At 39.4% G+C, this 19,719-nt stretch overlaps 1 protein-coding gene and 1 long non-coding RNA gene across 2 annotated transcripts; one reads left to right on the forward strand and one right to left on the reverse strand.

Annotated features, from left to right (window-relative positions):
- Window positions 1–51: 51 nt before the first annotated feature.
- On the forward strand, window positions 52–19,056 carry LOC309857396. Its single transcript, XR_014307683.1, has 3 exons — window positions 52–293; window positions 17,333–17,414; window positions 18,142–19,056. It is a non-coding gene; the product is annotated as an uncharacterized lncRNA (long non-coding RNA).
- Window positions 3,794–19,519, reverse strand: LOC309857392 (small ribosomal subunit protein mS31-like). Its single transcript, XM_082750106.1, has 5 exons — window positions 19,244–19,519; window positions 16,641–16,778; window positions 13,379–13,458; window positions 7,788–7,931; window positions 3,794–5,089 (listed from the first exon to the last, which is right to left on the reverse strand). The coding sequence occupies exons 2-5, from the start codon at window positions 16,754–16,756 to the stop codon at window positions 5,052–5,054; spliced, it is 378 nt and encodes a 125-aa protein (XP_082606232.1). The 5' UTR covers window positions 16,757–16,778; window positions 19,244–19,519; the 3' UTR covers window positions 3,794–5,051.
- Window positions 19,520–19,719: the final 200 nt, after the last annotated feature.

Raw genomic sequence — 19,719 nt, forward strand, 5'->3', positions numbered from 1 at the left:
GCAGAGGGCGGCGGCCCCCGGGGCTCGGAGCTCCCCTGCAGCTGGGGGCTGGCAGCGCGGGGCCGGCGCGGGGAAGCGGAAGTCTGCGGCTTAGGCGGCGCACTTGGCCCCGTGCAGGCTGTGGAACCCCAGGCCTGCGCGCCCGGGAGCTGGAGGACCTGGAGGACAGGGAGCCCGGGCCCCCGGAGTTGCTTCCCTTCGTCCAGGTTCCTGGAGGACTCCAGAGAGGCTCGACCCCAGCTGGAACTCAGGGCGGGGGTTGGTGGTGTTGGGAAGACCCGCTGAAGTCTTATGTAAGTTATGGCACATATAGGGGGGAGGAAAAAGAACTAGCAAAAGAGCTAAATAATTCTAAAGCAAGCTAAGGAAGGAAATAATAAAGGTAACATCCAACATCAATAAGAATAGAAAAATAGAGAAAAATCAACAAAACCAATACTAGTTCCTATCAAAATCTCAGTAAATTTTTGCCAACAAATTTATTCTAAAATTTATATGGAAAGGCATAAGTTTGAGAATAGTTTAACGATCTTGAAAGAGAAGAATAAAATGGGAGCAATAATGCCAAGATTTACTGAAATAGCTACAATAATCAAAAGTGTGGTATTGGGACAGACACACAGATTGATGGGACAAAAGGGACGGCCCAGAAATAGACCCTGTTATGGACTGAATCCTATCTCCTCAAAATTGATAGGTTGAGGTCCTAATCCCCGATGTGACTATATTTAGAGACAGGACCTTTCAAGAGGTAGTTAAGGTTAAATGAAGTTTTAACAGTGGATCCCTGATCCCTCCTTTAGCGGCTTGATCTCACAACCCTGAGATCATGACCTGAGCTGCAATCAAAAGTCGGATGCTTAACCGACTGAGCCACCCAGGTGCCTCAATGCAACGAAAGATTTAAAAGGTCTAGAATGTATTAAATATAAACAACAACAACCTCCCAAAGCTCTATAGTAAGAAAACCAAACAATCCAATTAGAGAATGGGCAAAAAAGAACAGACATTTCACTGAAAAAAAGATAAATAAATGGCAAACACACACACAAGAAAAATGTGGTCAACCTCTGGACCCATTAGGGAAATGCAGATTAAAACCACAATGAGCTATCAATACACATCTATCAGAATGTAAACATATCTAAAAGAAAAACAGCCACAACATCAAATGCTGGTGAGAATGAGAAGCCTGATGGTTCACATATTGCTGGTGAGAATATAAAATGGCACAGCCACTCTAGGAAACAGTTTGGAAGCTTCTTTAAAAAAAAAAAAAATTAAACACGCAGGGGATCCCTGGGTGGCTCAGTTGGTTAAGAGTCTAAGAGTCTGACTTCAGCTCAGGTCTTCTCAGGGCCCTGGGATGAAGCAGTGTGTCAGGCTCCTCCCAAACCCTGGGCAGGGAGTCTCCTCCCTTTCTCTCTTCCTGTCCTTCCCCTGGCTCATGCTGCACTCTCACTTTCTTTCTCTCTCTCTCAAATGAACAAATAAGTAAAATCTTCAAAAAGCAAAAAAAAAAAAAAAAAAAAACCACACAGAGCTAAACATGTAGGGCGCCCCGCTGGCTCAGTTGGTAGAGCATGTGATCTTGATCTTGGGGTTGTGAGTTTGAGCCCCATGTTGGATGTAGATATTATAAATAAAAAAAGTTAAGAAAATAAAAAAGAAAAGAAAAACTAAACATGCAGCTACCATATGATGAAACAATTTCACTCCTGGGTATTTACTCCAAGGAAATAGAAATCTATATTCATATAAAACTCTGTACAAAAAATATTTATAGTACCTTTATTCATAATAGCCCCAAACTGGTAACAACCCAGATGTCTTTTACCAGGTGAATGGTTAAACAAACTATAGGGCACATTCAAATCATGGACTCAAAAAACAAACAAAAACCCTCAACCAACCAAACAACAAAAATAGGCACAAACATACTGATACATAGTACAATTGGCTAAATTTCCAGGTAATTAATCAGGCTGAATGAAAAACAGTTAATTCCCAAAGGTTACACACTCTATGATTCTATTTGTATATACTTCTTATGACAAAATTACAAAAATAGTGAACAAATTTAGTGATTGCCAGGGATCCAGGATTAAGAAGGGGAGGCAGTGGAACGTAAGCAGGTGTGGCTTAGAAGGGCTCTCAGAGGGCTCTGAGATGATGGAACCATGTATCTTGACCGTGGTGGTGGTCTCCTGAGTCTACACATGTGATAAAATTGCACAGAACTAAATACACATGTATAAAGGAATACTTGTAAAGCTGGTTAACATCTGTACACGGCTGGAGAATTCTATCAATGCCAATTGCTTGGCTGTACTACGGTTTGGTTTTGCAGGAAGTTAACTATTGGGAGAAAATGGGTAGAGGCTATCTAGGATATTTATTATCTCTTCAGTTGCATGTGAATCTACAATTATCTCAAAATAAAAGGCTTAAAAGCTTTCTACTCACTTAGAGTTAGTTTATATTTACTGAAAGAGATTTTAAAAATTTTATTTGGATACTTAAAGATCTATACATTATTTTTATTTTTAATTTATTTATTTTTAAAGATTTTATTTATTTATTGGACACACAGAGATCACAAGCAGGCAAAGAGGCAGGCAGAGAGAGAGGGGGAAGCAGGCTCCCCACTAAGCAGAAAGCCCAACGCAGGGCTTGATCCGAGGACCCCCAGATTATGACCTGAGCCGAAGGCAGAGAGGCGTAACCCACTGAGTCACCCAGGTGCCCCATACATTATTTTTATTAAAATTGAAGTAAATAAAAAATAAATCAAGGTGGTAGACAGATAAATGGCCACATATCGTACCACTCTCATGCTTCTAGACATTCCCCTTCCCAATGTCATTTTGTCATTTTTTGCATGAATGGAATCGTTTCTCAAACCCTTGAATTCAGGGTGGCAAGTGACCTGCTTTGGTCAATGGGATATTACTCAACACTGTGCAAACACGGGCTTGAAAAGTACCTACACGTCAATACTTGCTCTTCCTTGCTGTTATGAACTCTACTACAGTCGTGTGAAGAAGTCCAAGTTAGTCTTTGAGATGATGTGTGACAGATAACGCGGTTATCTCTACCTCCCCTGACAAGAGCCGGCACCCACAACCAGACATGTGAGACAGGCCGCTCGAGAGGGAACTACCCGCAGCTAAGCTGCCAGAACTAGCCAGAAAACCCATAAATTCAGGAGCAGTTGTAAGTTAGTTGTTGTTTTACTAATTTTGGTGGTAGCATGTTATGTATCACAAACTGATACATTTCCAAACTTATAGTTTAACATTTTTTTGGTGGCATATATATGGCTAAAGAATATTCAAGAGCAAGACTCTGTTAACTGTGTACTAGTAAAAACATGATTAAATTTAAAGTCAAAGTTAAGGCTAAAATAAAAATGCTTTTATCATCACTCCAATATATAATAACTACTACAAAATCGAAGTCAGAATAATGCCATCTAACTGCTCTTACGAATCTCTATGCTGGCAAAACGAAACAGAAGGGACAGTTTTGTTTTTTTTTTTGTTTTTTTTTTTTTTGTTTTTTTAAGATTTTATTTATTTGGGGCCCCTGGGTGGCTCAGTCAGTTAAGTTTCCGCCTTCGGCTCGGGTCACGATCTCTGGGTCCTGGGGTCGAGCCCCACATTAGGCTCCCTGCTCAGCAGGGAGTCTGCCTCTCCCTCTGCCTCCTGCTCCCCTGCTTGAGTGCTCTCTCTCTCTCTCTCTGTCTCTGTCAAATAAATAAAATCTTTAAAAAACAAAAAAACAAACAAAAAAGATTTTATTTATTTATTTGACAGACAGAGAGACCACAAGTAGGCAGAGAGACAAGAGAGAGAGGGGAGGAAGCAGGCTCCCCACTGAGCAGAGAGCCTGATGTGGGGCTCGATCCCAAGACCCTAAGATCATGACCTGAGCCGAAGTCAGAGGCTTTAACCCACTGAGCCACCCAGGTGTCCCCAGAAGGGACAGTTCTTAAAAATAACAACAACCTGGAAAAAAGCTACTTCAAAGTGGAAAATAATTTATATGTTTTATGTGGTAAAACAACACGCTGCAATTTTTTATATAAATGAAAAACACAACACTGGAAAGTAAAGCTGTCAACACAGGAAACGTCATTTTGTCATTTTCAGTATTATGTTCAGAAACTGGCATGGCCCACCCCTAAAAATAAAACACTTTTCCCTCAAAGCATCTAAATAAATCTTCATGAAGCTAACTATTAGTAGAGACAGCATGACATTTTATTAATCTTAAAATTTAAAAATAAGAAATACAGAAGAATATTATTAAACTGTTGAGGCTTCAAATTCTAATGCCACTCTCTTAAAGTATTCTCAAGTTCCAAACTGTATACTGAGGGGAGTGATCAAAGTGAGAAAGTTTCCACAGTTCTTTTCCCGTTTTTCATTCCAATAACAATTGCCTCAAGGAGCTGGAAATGAGATACCTCCCTTTCCCATCCTGAAGCATCAATAATATGTACAGGTATATATGGAAACTTGTCACATTTATCTCCCTAGCCTGGCCAAAACATGTTTTTGTTTTCTTTTTGTAAAAATTAAACTTGCTCAAAACCCAGGTCAAATTTAAGATAAATTTCTTTGGAGATTGGACATTCAAGATTTTGATGAACTGAAGCGGTTTTGGTTTTTTGTTTTGTTTTTTTTTTTTTTTGAAGATTTTATTTATTTATTTGACAGAGATCACAAGTAGGCAGAGAGGCAGGCAGAGAGAGAGGAGGAAGCAGGCTCCCTGCTGAGCAGAGAGCCCGACAAGGGGCTGGATCCCAGGACCCCGGGATCATGACCTGAGCCGAAGGCAGAGGCTTTAACCCACTGAGCCACCCAGGTGCCCCCAAGTGTTTTATTTTTGATGACAATGTACACTAACCCTTACTTTCCTGTTATCCTATTTGGTGGTTCCAAGAAAATCCTCACTAACAGTTTAAGATTTAAGATCCTTGCAGTACAGTAAAACCCTCTAATAATATTGTTGTAGGAACAGAGATGATGATGGTTGATGATGCTTTACTTATATAACCTCACTTGATTTTCGGAAGAATCACCTGAATTCAGAAGAATACATTTTATTTTTATTCCCATCATTTTATAGACAGGGGAAGTAAGGCTTAGGGAGATTAAGCATACAACTCACTCAAAACTTGAACCCCTAACCACTGTCTCACCTAAATAAAGTCACATGTTCGGGCACCTGGGTAGCTCAGTTGGTTAAGAGTCTGCCTTCCACTCTGGTCATGATCCCAGAATCCTGGGATCAAGCCCTGAATCAGGCTCCCTGCTCAGAAGATAATCTGCTTTTCCTTCTACCCCTCACTCCATACATGCGCGATCGCTCTCTCTCTCTCTCTCATGAATAAATAAATAAAATCTTAAAAGAAAAAAGTCACGTTATTCTACCTCAATATTATGTTTTAGAACCATATTTTTAATTATGATGACTCAGAACACCCACGTTTCATCAAATAAGGAAATCTTCCCTTAATACCACATACTGCATTCTGCTTATTTCTTTCTTTTAAAATTCTGTGTTCATACAGAGGGGACATGAACTAACATTTATTTACATGTATTATACAATAAGAACTGTGCTGAGCAACTCAAATAACTCTGCCTTAGTTCTTACATTCTTCCAATGAGGTACATTTAATTTTCCAGATGAGAAAACTGATCTGGTTTTTTAACCTCAGGAGGTTGTTTTCTCAAAGGCAAATGCCTAATCACTGAGATAGCTAGATCTGTACTCTGGTTTGCACAACTGAAAAGTCCTTGGGCTTTTTTGTCACCCTTCCCTGATACCTAACAGAGTATGGGAAGCATAATACTTTTTTTTTTAACTTTTTTTCAAAAGATTTTATTTATTTATCTACTTGAGAAAGAGCAAGAGTGAGCGACTACAAGCAGGGAGAGCAGCAGGGGCAGAGGCAGAGGGAGAAGCAGGCTCCCTGCTGATCAGGGAGTCTGATGTGGGTCTCGATCCCAGGACCCTGGGATCATGACCTGAGCTGAAGGCAGATGTTTTACCGACTGAGTCACCCAGGTGCCCCTGGAAAGAATAATACCTTGAGAAATATACATTTTATATACACCAGGTGAAACACAACAACATAGCATCCTTTATGACTGCATATACCATACAGATCCACAAAATATTCAGAATTTCTTAAAGGTTTTATCATTCTTCAAAAAGTTTTCCTACACAAAGTAATAATTTATGAGGATATGACAAAATATTTCTGAAACTTAAGCTTCCATTCCAATTATTAATCCAAACAAATGAAAGATTATAAAAAAATAAAATGTTACAATGACAGCATACTACTACAAAGGTTAAAATATGGACTACATTTTCCTAAGACTTACCGCGATGTTTACAATTCCTAGCTAACGGTATCATAAAAGTGAATCTTTTTTTTTTTAAATCTATTTTTTATTCATTTTCAGCATAACAGTATTCATTATTTTTGCACCACACCCAGTGCTCCATGCAATCCGTGCCCTCTCTAATACCCACCACCTGGTTCCCCCAACCTCCCACTCCCTCCTGCCACGTCAAACCCCTCAGATTGTTTTTCAGAGACTATGGACTCTGAAAACCAAAAGTGAATCTCTTCTAATTGAAGATACACCTAAAAAAAAAAAAAGCATAAGAAATAAATTGCATAGTAATACTGTTTTCCTTTTGAGTGACGAAGAAGTAATATCTAGAGAATAATCTTCAGGAAAGTAGATAACATAGCATCTAGCAGTTCGAAGAACCTAGAGTTCCAAAAAGTCTTGAAGTCTTCTAACATTTTTGCTTTGAGTAGCATTTAAGCACAAGAACCTTACATCTCATTAGTGCAATAATTTTATGAGTAAAAGATAACCAGCATAAAACTTAAGAGTTGTAATGTTCTCTAAAACCAAAATATCATCTCATACACAAGATTTAATGTATCAGAAGATTTTCCAGGTAATCTCCTGTTCAGCAGTTAGGAAACTGTCATCATTTGTAATCAACACCTTCATGTCACATAGAAATTCATGACATGGGGCACCTGGATGGCTAGGTCAATGAGAATCTGCCTTTGGCTCAGGTCATGATCCCAGGGTCCTGGGTTCGAGCCCTGCAGCGGACTCCCTGCTCGGCAGGAAACCTGCTTCTCCCTCTCCCACTCCCCCTGCTTATGCTCCCTCTCTCCCTGTGTCTCTGTCAAATAAATAAAATCTTAACAAAAAAAAAAAAAGAAAGAAAGAAAAGAAAAGAAATTCATGATACATTTCTACTGCTTTTAAAATTTCTATTATTTTTTTAAAGCAGACTCCACGCCCAGCTCAGAGTCCAACACAGGGCTTAAGACCTGAGCTGAGATGAAGAGTTGTACGTTTAAGGGTGCCTGGGTGGCTCAGTCGATTAACTGTCTGCCTTTGGTGCAGGTCATGATCCCAGGGTCCTGGGATCGAGCCCCACATCAGGCTCTCTGCTTGGCAGGGAGCCTGCTTCCTCCTCTCTCTCTGCCTGTCACTCTGCCTACTTGTGATATCTATCTGTCAAATAAATAAATAAAATCTTAAAAAAAAAAAAGACCAGAATTAAGAGAAATTCTAACTTAAAAAAAAAAAAACACTGTCAAATTTCTTTTCAGACACCACAGAAATATTTATACAGTTTTGAAATTCATGTAAATATCTAGACTCTATGACTGAACACCAACCAGACTTAATCTCCATACGGAATTTTATAAACCTCTGAAATTAACTTACCGGCTTCATTGTCAATTGGAAACTCCCACAGCTTCCCCTCTTTGGTCCACTGGATCATCTCTGCAAAACCGTTCTGAAGGGGCTGTCCATTTACCATGGCCAACTGCTTCGCAAATTCCATGTCCCAAGGTGAAGGTGCTGTCTCTATAATAACATTTCCAAATAATCACAAGTCAATGTATATATCTTTATTTTTTAAAATGATATAATCAACTCTAAATTAGTAATACATTTCAGGCCCTGAGGATTAAAATAAACAGTATATAATGAAAGGTCACTCACTGAGAGCTAAAGCTAAAGGAAGATGACAAAAATCCTACAGTGACAATTCCTGCAAGCCTTAGCATTTACTATACTGCTGGGCAAGCAAGCCCTAAAATCTCACCATCCCCTCTACTGGAAAGAAAAAGGAATGTGTATTTTCTTTAAGAATGTTTTCATGAATGTGAGTAATTTTTTTTTTTAAGATCTATTTATTTATTTTAGAGGTCCCTGGGTGGCTCAGTTGGTTAAGCATCTGCCTTCAGCTCAGGTCATGATCCCAGGATTCTGAGATCAAGCCCTACATTGGGCTCTCTGCTCAGAGGGGAGCCTGCTTCTCCCTCTCCCATTCCCCCTGCTTGTGTTCCCTCTCTCACTGTGTCTGTCACCGTCAAATAAATAAATAAAATCTTTGGAAAAAAAATATTTATTTATTTGACAGAGAAAGAGAGGGAGAGACCACGTGTGCAAGAGAAGGAAGTGGGTAGGAAGAGAATCTTAAGCTATCCCTGAGCACAGAGCCTGCCAACCAGGGCTGGATCTCACGGCCCTACGCCAAAATCAAGAGTTGGATGCTTAAATGACTGAGCCACCAAGGTCTCCCATGAATGTATTTTTTACATAACATGTGACTTTAATATTTAAAGTCTAGCCTCTTTATCTTTATTTTTAGTCTGTCAAGATAAGTCACAATATACTACTATTAATGACCAAAGAAATTAAATTAACATAATAATGAAACTACTAAAGGATGAGGAGCACTGACTCTGCTAATGCTTTTTATGCATTAGTTCATCTCATCCTCACAACCAACTCAATGAGTAAGTTCATATAAGGTTAGCTTATGACCACCATCATATAACATTTCAATTATTTATTTGCTTTGGAAATTGAAGACATCTTTCAAGAATGAATCCTATTTCCACCAGTCACTGCTGGTGGGAATGTAAAATGGTACAACCTCTCTGAAAAATAGTTTGGCAGTTTCTTAAAAAGTTAAAAATACACTTAGCATACAATTTCACTACTAGATATTTACCCAAAACAAAACTATGTCTACACACAGACTTGTATGTGACAGTTCATGGACAAACCACACCTATGCTTAATTAGCCACATTTACAGAATAATCATTAACAGGGGCGCCTGGGTGGCTCAGTGGGTTAAGCCGCTGCCTTCTGCTCAGGTCATGATCCCAGGGTCCTGGGATCGAGCACCGCATCGGGCTCTCTGCGTGGCAGGGAGTCTGCTTCCACCCTCTCACTCTGCCTGCCTCTCTGCCTACTTGTGATCTCTCTCTGTCAAATAAATAAATAAAATCTTAAAAAAAAAATAATCATAACAGCAAAATAATTATCAGTCACATTTTATAGATTTATTCAATAGGCAATGATCAGCCCATGTCTTTTCGGTGATGACAATCATCACCACCATCATCACTGTCATTGCTAACGGCTGCAACTATGTCCTGAATGTCAACTGTGGTTTTGGCACTGTGCCTGACACTTGAATTACATTACTTCATTTAATCCTTGCGAGGTAGGCATTAGCCCTATTTTATAGATGGAGAACGGGAAACTCAGAGAAGTTAGTATGACAGAATCTGAATTTGAATAATCCACATCTATCAAATACCAAAATTCCTTCCATTACGCTATATTACCTCTCAGTTCTAAATTACTTCAGGGTAAGTAGAAAGGTCTATGACTACATCCTTTGCAGCAGTGGAACGAACCTGGAGGGAAGCAAAATGTGGGAATCATGGGACAAAAGAACTCATTCATTCTGTCAATAATTACTGAATGCCAACTATACATCAGCATTACTTTAAGTGGGAGAGAGACAGCCGTGAATAAAAACCGAATTGAAGTTTGTACACGGTTGATATTATACTTAACTGGGAACAAAAGACATTCTTTAGACTCGATCAAGTATAACTTATTAAAACAGTACCTTCATTGAATTTTTAAAAAATTTTACTTACTTATTCTTACTTAATCTAGAGAGAGAGAGAACAGGGGCAGGAACAGAGGGAGAGAGACAAGCAAACCCCCTGCAACTTGGGACACATCAGGCTCCATCCCACCTTGAAATCATGACCTGAGCTGAAACCAAGAGTGGGATGCTTAACCAACTGAACTCCCAGGCGCCCCCTAGGGTAAATGTTAATAAATTTACCTTATGAGAGTACAATCATTTTATATTTTTTATAGAATACATAAAACTTCAGTGCTTCTTTGCCAGCTAATTTCAGGTTTAAGAAACAAGATTTCTGATTTTAAATAGCAAGCTGGCTCCTTCAAGAATCCAAGTGCCTCTGCTGGCTGTTCATTAGGTGGACAACCGCAGCTGCCCTGACAATAAATGCCCTTTTTAAAAATTTCTTTTCAGCGTAACAGAATAGTTTGTGTACCACACCCAGTGCTCCATGCAATACATGCCCTCCATACTAGCCACCACCTGGTTCCCCCAACCTCCCACCCACGGCCCCTTCAAAATCCTCAGATTGTTTTCCAGAGTCCATAGTCTCTCATGGTTCATCTCCCCTTTCAATTTCCCTCAAGTCCCTTCTCCTCTCTATCTCCCTATGTCCTCCATGTTATTTGTTATGCTACACAAATAAGTGAAACCATATGGTAATTGACTGTCTGCTTGACTTATTTCACTCAGCATAATCTCTTCCAGTCCTGTTCATGTTGACACAAAAGTTGGGTATTCATCCTTTCTGATGGAGGCATACTCCATAGTGTATATGGACCACATCTTCCTTATCCATTTGTCTGTAGAAGGGCATCTTGGTTCTTTCCACAGTTTAGCGACCATGGCCACTGCTGCTATAAACATTGGGGTACAGATGGCCCTTCTTTTCACTACATCTGTATCTTTGGGGTAAATACCCAGGAGTGCAATTGCAGGGTCATAGGGAAGCTCTATTTTTAATTTCTTGAGGAATCTCCACACCGTTCTCCAAAGAGGCTGCACCAACTTGCATTCCCACTAAGTGCAAGAGGGTTCCCCTCGCTCCACATCCTATCCCAACAAATGTTGTTTCCTGTATTGCTAATTTTGGCCATTCAAACTGGTGTAAGGTGGTATCTCAATGTGGTTTTAATTTGAATCTCCCTGATAGCTAGTGATGATGAACATTTTACATGTGTCTGATAGCCATTTGTATGTCTTCATTGGAGAAGTGTCTGTTCATATCTTCTGCCCATTTTTTTTATATGATTGTTTTGTGTGTGTTGAGTTTGAGGAGTTCTTTATAGATCCTGGATATCAACCTTTTGTCTGTACTGTCATTTGCAAATATCTTCTCCCATTCCATAGGTTGCCTCTTTATTTTGTTGACTGTTTCCTTTGCTGTGCAGAAGCTTTTGATCTTGATAAAGTCCCAAAAGTTTATTTTCCCTTTTGTTTCCTTTGCCTTTGGAGACATATCTTCAAAGAAGTTGTTGTGGCTGATATTGAAGAAGTTACTGCCTGTGTTCTCCTCTAGGATTCTAATCCACGTTGACCACATAAACCATGTAGACCACGCTGAGGTCTTTTATTCATTTCAAGTTTATCTTTGTGTACAGTGTAAGAGAATGGTCGAGTTTCATTCTTCTATATATAGCTGTCCAATTTTCCCATCACCATTTATTGAAGAGACTTGTCTTTTTTCAATAGTATATTTTTTTCCTAATAAATGTCCTTTTTGATGCAAGTGTAACAGCTGCCACATCAACAGGGAAGAGGTGATCTATTCTCCAGGACCACACATTTTATTGTGCTTTTTTCAAGTAGCTTGTTAGAATCCTCTAAGTGAGTGTGTGTGTGTGTATGTGTGTGCGTGTATGTGCATTTTGTATTCCCCCCCCTTTTTTTAAAAGATTTTATTTATTTATTTGACAGAGATCACAAGTAGGCAGAGAAGCAGGCAGAGAGAGAGGGAAGCAGGCTCCCCGCTGAGCGGAGAGCCCCGAAATGGGGCTTAATCCCAGGACCCTGAGATCATGGCCTGAGCGGAAGGCAGAAGCTTAACCCAATGAGCCAACCAGGTGCCCCCCCCTTTTTATTAAGATAATCTCAGCAACCAATATGGGCCTTAAACCCACAACCCCAAGATCCAGTTACATGCTCTGAGATCTAAGCCAGCCAGATACCCCTTGTACTTCCTGTCCATCATATAAGACAGAAAGCAATTTTCGCATTAAGTGCAGGCAAGTAGTTCTCTCAGTTTCTCCTTTAGCTTAAAAAGAACAAACACTGATTGAATTAACTCCTTGCCTCTATGGATTGATATTTCATAGCTCAATTTGTTCAAAAAAAGCATTTATTTAAAAAACATTTTTTTAAGCATTTATGATTTAAGGTAGTTAATTCCTACAATTCATCAGCCACTGGCTAGGTGTTGCTGGGTATAGAAAAATCAGTGAAACCCAGCCCCTATATCTAGCAATTTACTGAATAGTGGGAAAAATCAGATGTTTATATAAGTAACTATAATAGATTAAATGAGCCATTGGAGGCAGGCCACGGAACTTAAATATCAATTACAAAATTATCAAGCCCAAAAGCTAACTTATAATCTTTGGAAATGAAAGCCACTTGTAAGCTGAAGACCGTTTGTATTGAGCTTCCTGTTTATCTGAATTTATCAGTAAACCACACTTAATATCAAGCAAGAGGACACTCTTAGATCTCTTTTAATTAGACTTATATGGTGATTATGAAAGATTTGACCTCTTACCCAAAGGGATAAGTACATGGAACAAGGATGGCGTGTTTTAAAAAAAAAAACACGACCACCACAAATCTGCTAAATATATTTCCTGACTGCTCTTCTTCCCAGCTCCTAAACAATCACTAAGTCAAATCATTAAGTTCTACAAATACATCTCCCTTTTTTTTCTTTTTAATATTGTATTTATTTATTTGAGACTAAGGCAGAGGCTCAATGACTGAACCACCCAGGGTCCCCATCTACGCCCCCATCTCCTCTTCTAGATAGCAAGCTGCCTCAGGGCAGAAACCAGTTTATCTTTTGTAATAACATAGTTGCAAATAGAGGGTGACAGTTAATGTTCTAACCCAAATCAGTAGCCAACTGCTAGCTCTGGATTTAAGAAGGTGGTAGTAAATACCTCCCACTGTCTCACAGAATGCAGCATTTCAAGGCAGGAATCTGGCCAAGACTAGCAATGGCAACAATTACATTCATAAGCAGGATCCAGGCCAACGACAGGACAGATTATTAAAATACCTCACATTGAGCAATCAAAACATTAAGGACTTTTTTTTTAAAGATGGAATGTTTCTACACCTGAGAAATCATGTTCTTAACAAACCTGTTTCAGGTGCCTCTTCGGTAACTGCCTTAAGGTCAAAAATATTAAGTCTCTTCCTTTTGAGCATATTTTTCCTAAGACTGAAAAAGAAAAAACAATTTAACTTAATATTTTTACAATGGTCAACAAAAAATTGAGAAAACTATTCTATTATTAACATTTGTAAAGATTTTATTTATTTATTTGACAGAGAGAGAGAGACACAGCGAGAGAGGGAACAGAAGCAGGGGGAGTGGGAGAGAGAGAAGCAGGCTTCCCTTCCCACCAAGCAGGGTGCCCAATGTGGGGCTCAATCCCAGAACCCTGGGATCATGATCTGAGCCAAAGCAGATGCTCAATGATTGAGCCACCCAGGCTCCCTTAAGAAAACTATTTTATATGAAATACTCAATGTAGAAATTAAAAGTAATTCCACTGGGGTGCCTGGGTGGCTTAGGTCATGAATCCAGGGTCCAGAATGAGCTCTGCAGCAGGCTCCCTGCTCAGCGGGAAAGCTATTAAAATATGCTAAATTAAAAGTTGTTAAAGTCAACAGTTGTCTTAGTTTAAGGGCAGAAAATACTGCATGTTTAATTACAAACTATAATTATAAAAGATGGCACAGATAAATCAAAACATTCCCACTTATAAAGCAATCACTCTGTAATTTTAACATAATGATTAACTTTACCTAACATTTAAAATTAACTATTAAAATTAATGTCAGAGAGTTAATAGGTAACTTTTCCTTGTATATTTTAATCAACTGCTTTATTCATCAATTCACATTCATACTTGAATAAATTTACTGGGAGATTAAAAACCAGTTCAAAACTGGATAATCAGTTTTAATATAATTTTGAATTCTTGGGGCACCTGGTTGGCTCAGTCAGTTAACTGTCTGCCTTTGGCTCAGGTCATGATCTCGGGGTCCTGGGATTGAGTCCCCCCACATTGGGCTCCCTGCTCAGTGAGGAGCCTGCTTCTGTATCTCAAATAATAAATAAAATAAATAAAATCTTTAAAATTTTTAAAATTCTTTTCTGAATCAAATTTTTTTTATGAAATCACATTAACTGAAAAAATTCAACTACCATATTGAAATTAGATAAAGTAATCTCAAATCACTTAAGTTTTCCTTTAACAGATCCCCAAGTATTCTTAAACAGAGGTATTTACGCTCCCCAACTATTTTCAGTGCTTTTGGGTCCCTCTCCCCACCTGCACGCCCTCACTTTGCATCAGGTTAACAGGCTGATGGATTAAGGTAACTCACAGCAAACAGGGAATGACTTGGTAAAGTATGGAATTTTAGAATGTACTAAAGAGGAAGGGAAGGGAACAGACATTTGCTGTGCATCTACTATATATAGTTGGCACACTCCTTTCCTATTTTTCAAGAAAGCCATTTAAGTCAGGCTTCAGTTTCAGCATTTTATAGAAGGGGACATGGAATGACAAGGCTATAAAAGTTGCCCCAGTCCCAGAATTAGTCATTGGCATAATGCCAAGATTGTGAGACAGGCCAGAATGACTCCAAAGCCAGTGTTCTGTGCCTCACCCCTCTCAGATGTCTCTTCCTGAAGGAATTAACCCAAGGTGTATCTGTGGTAACTACCTAGTCCCGGATTGTCTCAGGCTGTCCCATGACAGAGCAGGGTAAAAATCTGGTATCCCATCACTCCTCTCCCTTACTCTAGAGTCCTTCAGTCAGTTTAACACAGTCATTATATGCACATAAACAACTGTCCTACTTTTTAGCTTCTCCCTTACCACTTTCTAAGAATTTTTTTTTGACAGACACACACATGTGTTGGCGGGGGCAGGGGTGGGGGGCTGGAAGGAGGAAGAAGAGAGAGGGAGAAGGAGTGAAAGAATCCTAAGCAGGCTCATCTCACATCCCGGAGATCATGACCTGAGCTGAAATCAAAAGTCAGACACTTAACCAACTGAGCCACCCAGGTGCCCTGCCACCTTCTAATTTTTAATGATGACTAATATCACCAAGAATCAAACTATGATATAGCATTCTGATGTAGTTTTGTGGAATCACTTCAAAGATGACTGATTCAAACAAGACTGAAATTATATATATATTTTTTTTTCTTTTTTTTTTAAAGTAAGCTCTATGCCCACCACAGGGCTTGAACTCACAACCCCCAGAAATTAAGAGTTGCATACTCTACTGACTGAGCCAGCCAGGCACCCCTGAAATTAAATATTTTGAGGAATCTTAAGTAAAACTCCAAGTATACATTATACTCTATCCAACATGTCATAGGCATAAAATCATTCTCTAAATCGTAACTTCTTGAACTTGATTTGTTAACAGCTGACTATCTTTTACAATCATCCTATACAAATCAGTAGTTTAACTTCTGATTAACTTGCTGGGATTATACTTAAAAGAAAATCCAAAGAATACATAACATGTCAAAAACACTCACTGTAAGCTCCCCCTTCTATCAAGATCAGTTAGTTTTTGTTAGAGCATACTAAATATCTGGTTTCCCCTCCCCAAATATTACTTCATGGGCTTGAAGGAGAGAAAACAGAAACTTTCTGTAAATACAGACAGCTTTTTATTATAAAATAATTACATAAGGCATGGCTTAGCATCTTTAAGTCTGCAAATCACCAAATTCAAATTGCCACAAATAATCTACCACCTTAAGGTATTATAATGGATCTTTCATTCTTTCTTTTTTTTTTTTTTATGGTGGATTATTTCTCTAGGGTATGAATAATGATAATTACATAGAGATAGAAAAGTTAAATATACTGTTATGTACATATCAGAATGAAAAATAATGCTTCTCACAAGTGCTCATTTGTTCAGAATTCAATCAGTTCCACTTACCTAAAATCAGGAGACCTCCACTCATCATGGATAAATAGGAGGCAGGGCCCAATGTGATTAATGGTATAGAAAAGCACAAGACTACTTAACCTAGAACATCCGTTTCCTCTATAGGAAATGGTACATGCAGGGTGAGAAGAGAGATATAAATGCATCCATAATGCTCAAATACCTATCATCAGTAACATGCACAGAATAAAGTAAATCTACAGAGAAACAAATAAAACTAACAAAACCACAAGACTACTTAACCTAGACCATCCGTTTCCTCTATAGGAAATGGTACATGCAGGGTGAGAAGAGAGATATAAATGCATCCATAATGCTCAAATACCTATCATCAGTAACATGCACAGAATAAAGTAAATCTACAGAGAAACAAATAAAACTAACAAAACCAAACAGACTGCAAAGCCTGAGTACCTTTTCTTAAGATCATCAGTCTTCTGTCCCATGAAACTGTCAGTTCCTTCATCAAAATGAATTTGATGCACTGGTCTTGTACTAACTCTACCTGTGGCAGATTTGGCAACTTTCATATCTGGTATTACATTACTGACGCTGAAATAAGAAAAAGGTCAAGTGTATTAGAAACTGTAGCTACAGGACAGTAATAAACTTTCTTATACACGAGATTCCTATTATTTAATTCATATTTCACTTCCATGCACTATAACAGCACAAAGCATTATGTTTAAATGAAAGATTTTATGTCACATGTTAATTCACATCCCACAGACCACTAAGATTTATATTTCTTTTTGAAATACAACTTTTGAAGGTATTCTTCAGAAATGTTCATTTAAAACATAAAAGTGTCACTTTGATGTGACACTATTAAAAAAAAGTGTCACTTATGAAACAGTATCAGACATCTGAAGTAGTATATCAACTTCAAACCTGGCATAAAATAATGAGATGAGAGGCAGAGTGAGGTGGTGTCAGCTAAAACATAAGGATAAGAGTAAAGGTGAAGGAAACAGGCCTGAAGATGATCATACTGTACATAAGACCAGCAAAGTATTTAACAGGAAAAAATTAATATTCTCAGAGAAACCATGTTATTCTTACACTTGTTTTTAATCACAGTACTGAATTTATCATTTCTTTTTCAGGGACAAGAAATCGTGTAACTTCGCAAAAGAAAAATTTTAACCATTCCATTGATCTTTGAAAGACTGCAATCTTACTTAACATGTCAGTTAAAAAAAAAATTACTAATATTCCACCTATGAGAAATATTTAATGTATAAATTGATATACTGTGCACCTTATTCACCAGTCACAGGAAAAGAATCTATTTTGAAAATAGATTGTGTTGGTAATGTGTGATGTGACACTATTAAAAAAAAAGTGTCACTTATGAAACAGTATCAGACATCTGAAGTAGTACTATCAACTTCAAACCTGGCATAAAATAATGAGATGAACTATTTGATTCGACAGAACTATTTGATTCACTAACCTAACTTCAGTTCTTTCTCCATCTTTCTGTGCCTTTGAGAACTCCTCATGCTGCTGCAGTTGCCTGAGCAGCTTGGTTGTCTGCTTATCAAAACGGAGAAAATCTGCAACAGCAGATGCTGCTGCTTCCAACTCAGGACCCACGGACTTGGTTCTAACAAAGAAAATGAAAAACAAGAGAAAAAAAAAAGGCATTACCTATTATGCCGTTAGTTTAGTGGAAAGTAAAGTGATTCTTTTCCAGAAAAAACTTTTTTTGTCATTCAAAAAATCCATTTCTGACAAAAATCAATAATTTTTAAATATTTGGCTTTTTTAAAGGAGGCACCATACCCAGCCTGGGGCTCAAACTCAGGACCCTGAGAGTCAAGATCAAGAGTCACATGCTCAATCCACAGAGCCACCCAGTGCCCTAGGTAAAGCTTTTTTGTTTTGAAGATTTTCTTGATTTATTTGACAGAAAGATACAGCAAGAGACGGAACACAGTCGGGAGTACTGGGAGAGGGAGAAGCAGGCTTCACACCAAGCAAGGAGCCCGATGAAGGGCTGGATCCCAGGACACTCAGATCAGGACCTGAAGGCAGACACCTAACAACTGAGTCACCCAGGCGCCCCAGTATTGGTTTTATATAAACTTTAAAATGTCAAAAGTTGAAGGTAATGGATACTTGTTGAAGCACAATAGTAACTCAGAACAACACATTAAAGTAATATATTAAAGTATAAATTAAGCACAATACTAACTCAGAACATATTAAGTTAAATATGTATTTTATATATATATTTATGTAATGGGTAAAGGAGAGGGTTGGGGAAAAAAAGAGTGGCGGTTATAGTTCACTGGATTTTTAGATGCCAATTTATTTCAGAAACTATATATATTGCAAGCCAATATTAAAGTAGCTAAATCTCTTCACATATCATGATAGATCCATCTGATGGAATAGTACTCAGCTCATGCTATTCACATGAATGCAACAATGAAAAGTTGGATTAAAAAACAAAGGGATGCTCTGTAATACTCCTTTTATACAACTTCTGGAACACGACTGGGATTAATAAAGCATTCTGTGCTGCCCACACCATCTCAGCTTCACTCCGCCAAACTGGAATTGCATGCTTGGTGAACAAGCTTCGTGGTGGCAGAACTTCGGGGTTTAACGCCAGTATCGGTGCAGTGTGAGTACTTTAAATGACGAATCAAAGAAAAAATGGAGGCAGGAATGAGACCGTTATAGTCTCGGGAAGTTAAAAAAAAAAAAAAAAGAAAAAAGGAGTGGGTGAGACAACTTTGCTTCTGGAGCCCGGACTGAATGGGGGGAGGCGTGGCGGAGCGCTCGGGACAGGAGCCAACCTTGGACCCCGAGCTCTGTTTCTCACCCCGTTATGACCTTGGGCAAGTCATTTTAGCTGTCTGGGATTTCCCGTTCCTCAGCTTTACAGCAACGGCCTCTGAGATCCCGCGGGCTGGAACATCCACCCCAGGAAGCGGAGAAGGACCACTGAACGCCCCGGAGGTCGCCTTGACACCCGCAGGGCCAACAGCGCCCCAATGCGGTACCTGACCGTTCCGTGCGGAGCACCGAGTAGCACAATCGCAGCCTCTGAGCCTCCAGAGCATAAAGGGAAGCGGGAGAGAGGGCGCAGAGGTAGGAACGCGGAGACCCTCGGAAACACCGCCAAGACACAAACGCAACTGGGAGCAGAAACGATCAGGCCGTCCCTCTGCCAAACACGTCCCCCGCTCTCTCTTTCCGTTCCGCCGCCTGGTGCGTTCCTTCCCTTCACGTTCCGGTGGGCAACAGGGGCCTGTAACTGAGTTCCGGCCTCTTCCGCGGCCCGGCCCTGTCAGCGGCGTCCCAGCGTTTCTAGTGGCCTAGGTGGAGTGGATGCCTGAGTTCAGCTAAGATGCGCCGGCTCAGGCATCAGGACCAGCGCGGGAGAGGAAGAGAGTGGAGGAAGCGATCTAGTGTGCAATACTACTTTGAGGGGCGGGGAAGAGGCGGAGAACTGACCCCACTGGGCGCTGTCTGGGGG

This window comes from Mustela nivalis (assembly GCF_964662115.1).
Source record: "Mustela nivalis genome assembly, contig: HAP1_SCAFFOLD_688, whole genome shotgun sequence".
Taxonomy (NCBI): Eukaryota; Metazoa; Chordata; class Mammalia; order Carnivora; family Mustelidae; genus Mustela; species Mustela nivalis.

Excerpts from the sequence above, each read along its gene's own strand:
- LOC309857392 (XM_082750106.1), bottom strand. The coding sequence starts at position 16,756 with ATGAAAGTTGCCAAATCTGCCACAGGTAGAGTTAGTACAAGACCAGTG. Across the intron at positions 13,459-16,640 it reads ACTGATGATCTTAAGAAAAG|TCTTAGGAAAAATATGCTCA; the intron begins GTACTCAGGCTT and ends TTTCTTTTTCAG. Across the intron at positions 7,932-13,378 it reads CGAAGAGGCACCTGAAACAG|AGACAGCACCTTCACCTTGG; the intron begins GTTTGTTAAGAA and ends ATGTTATTATAG.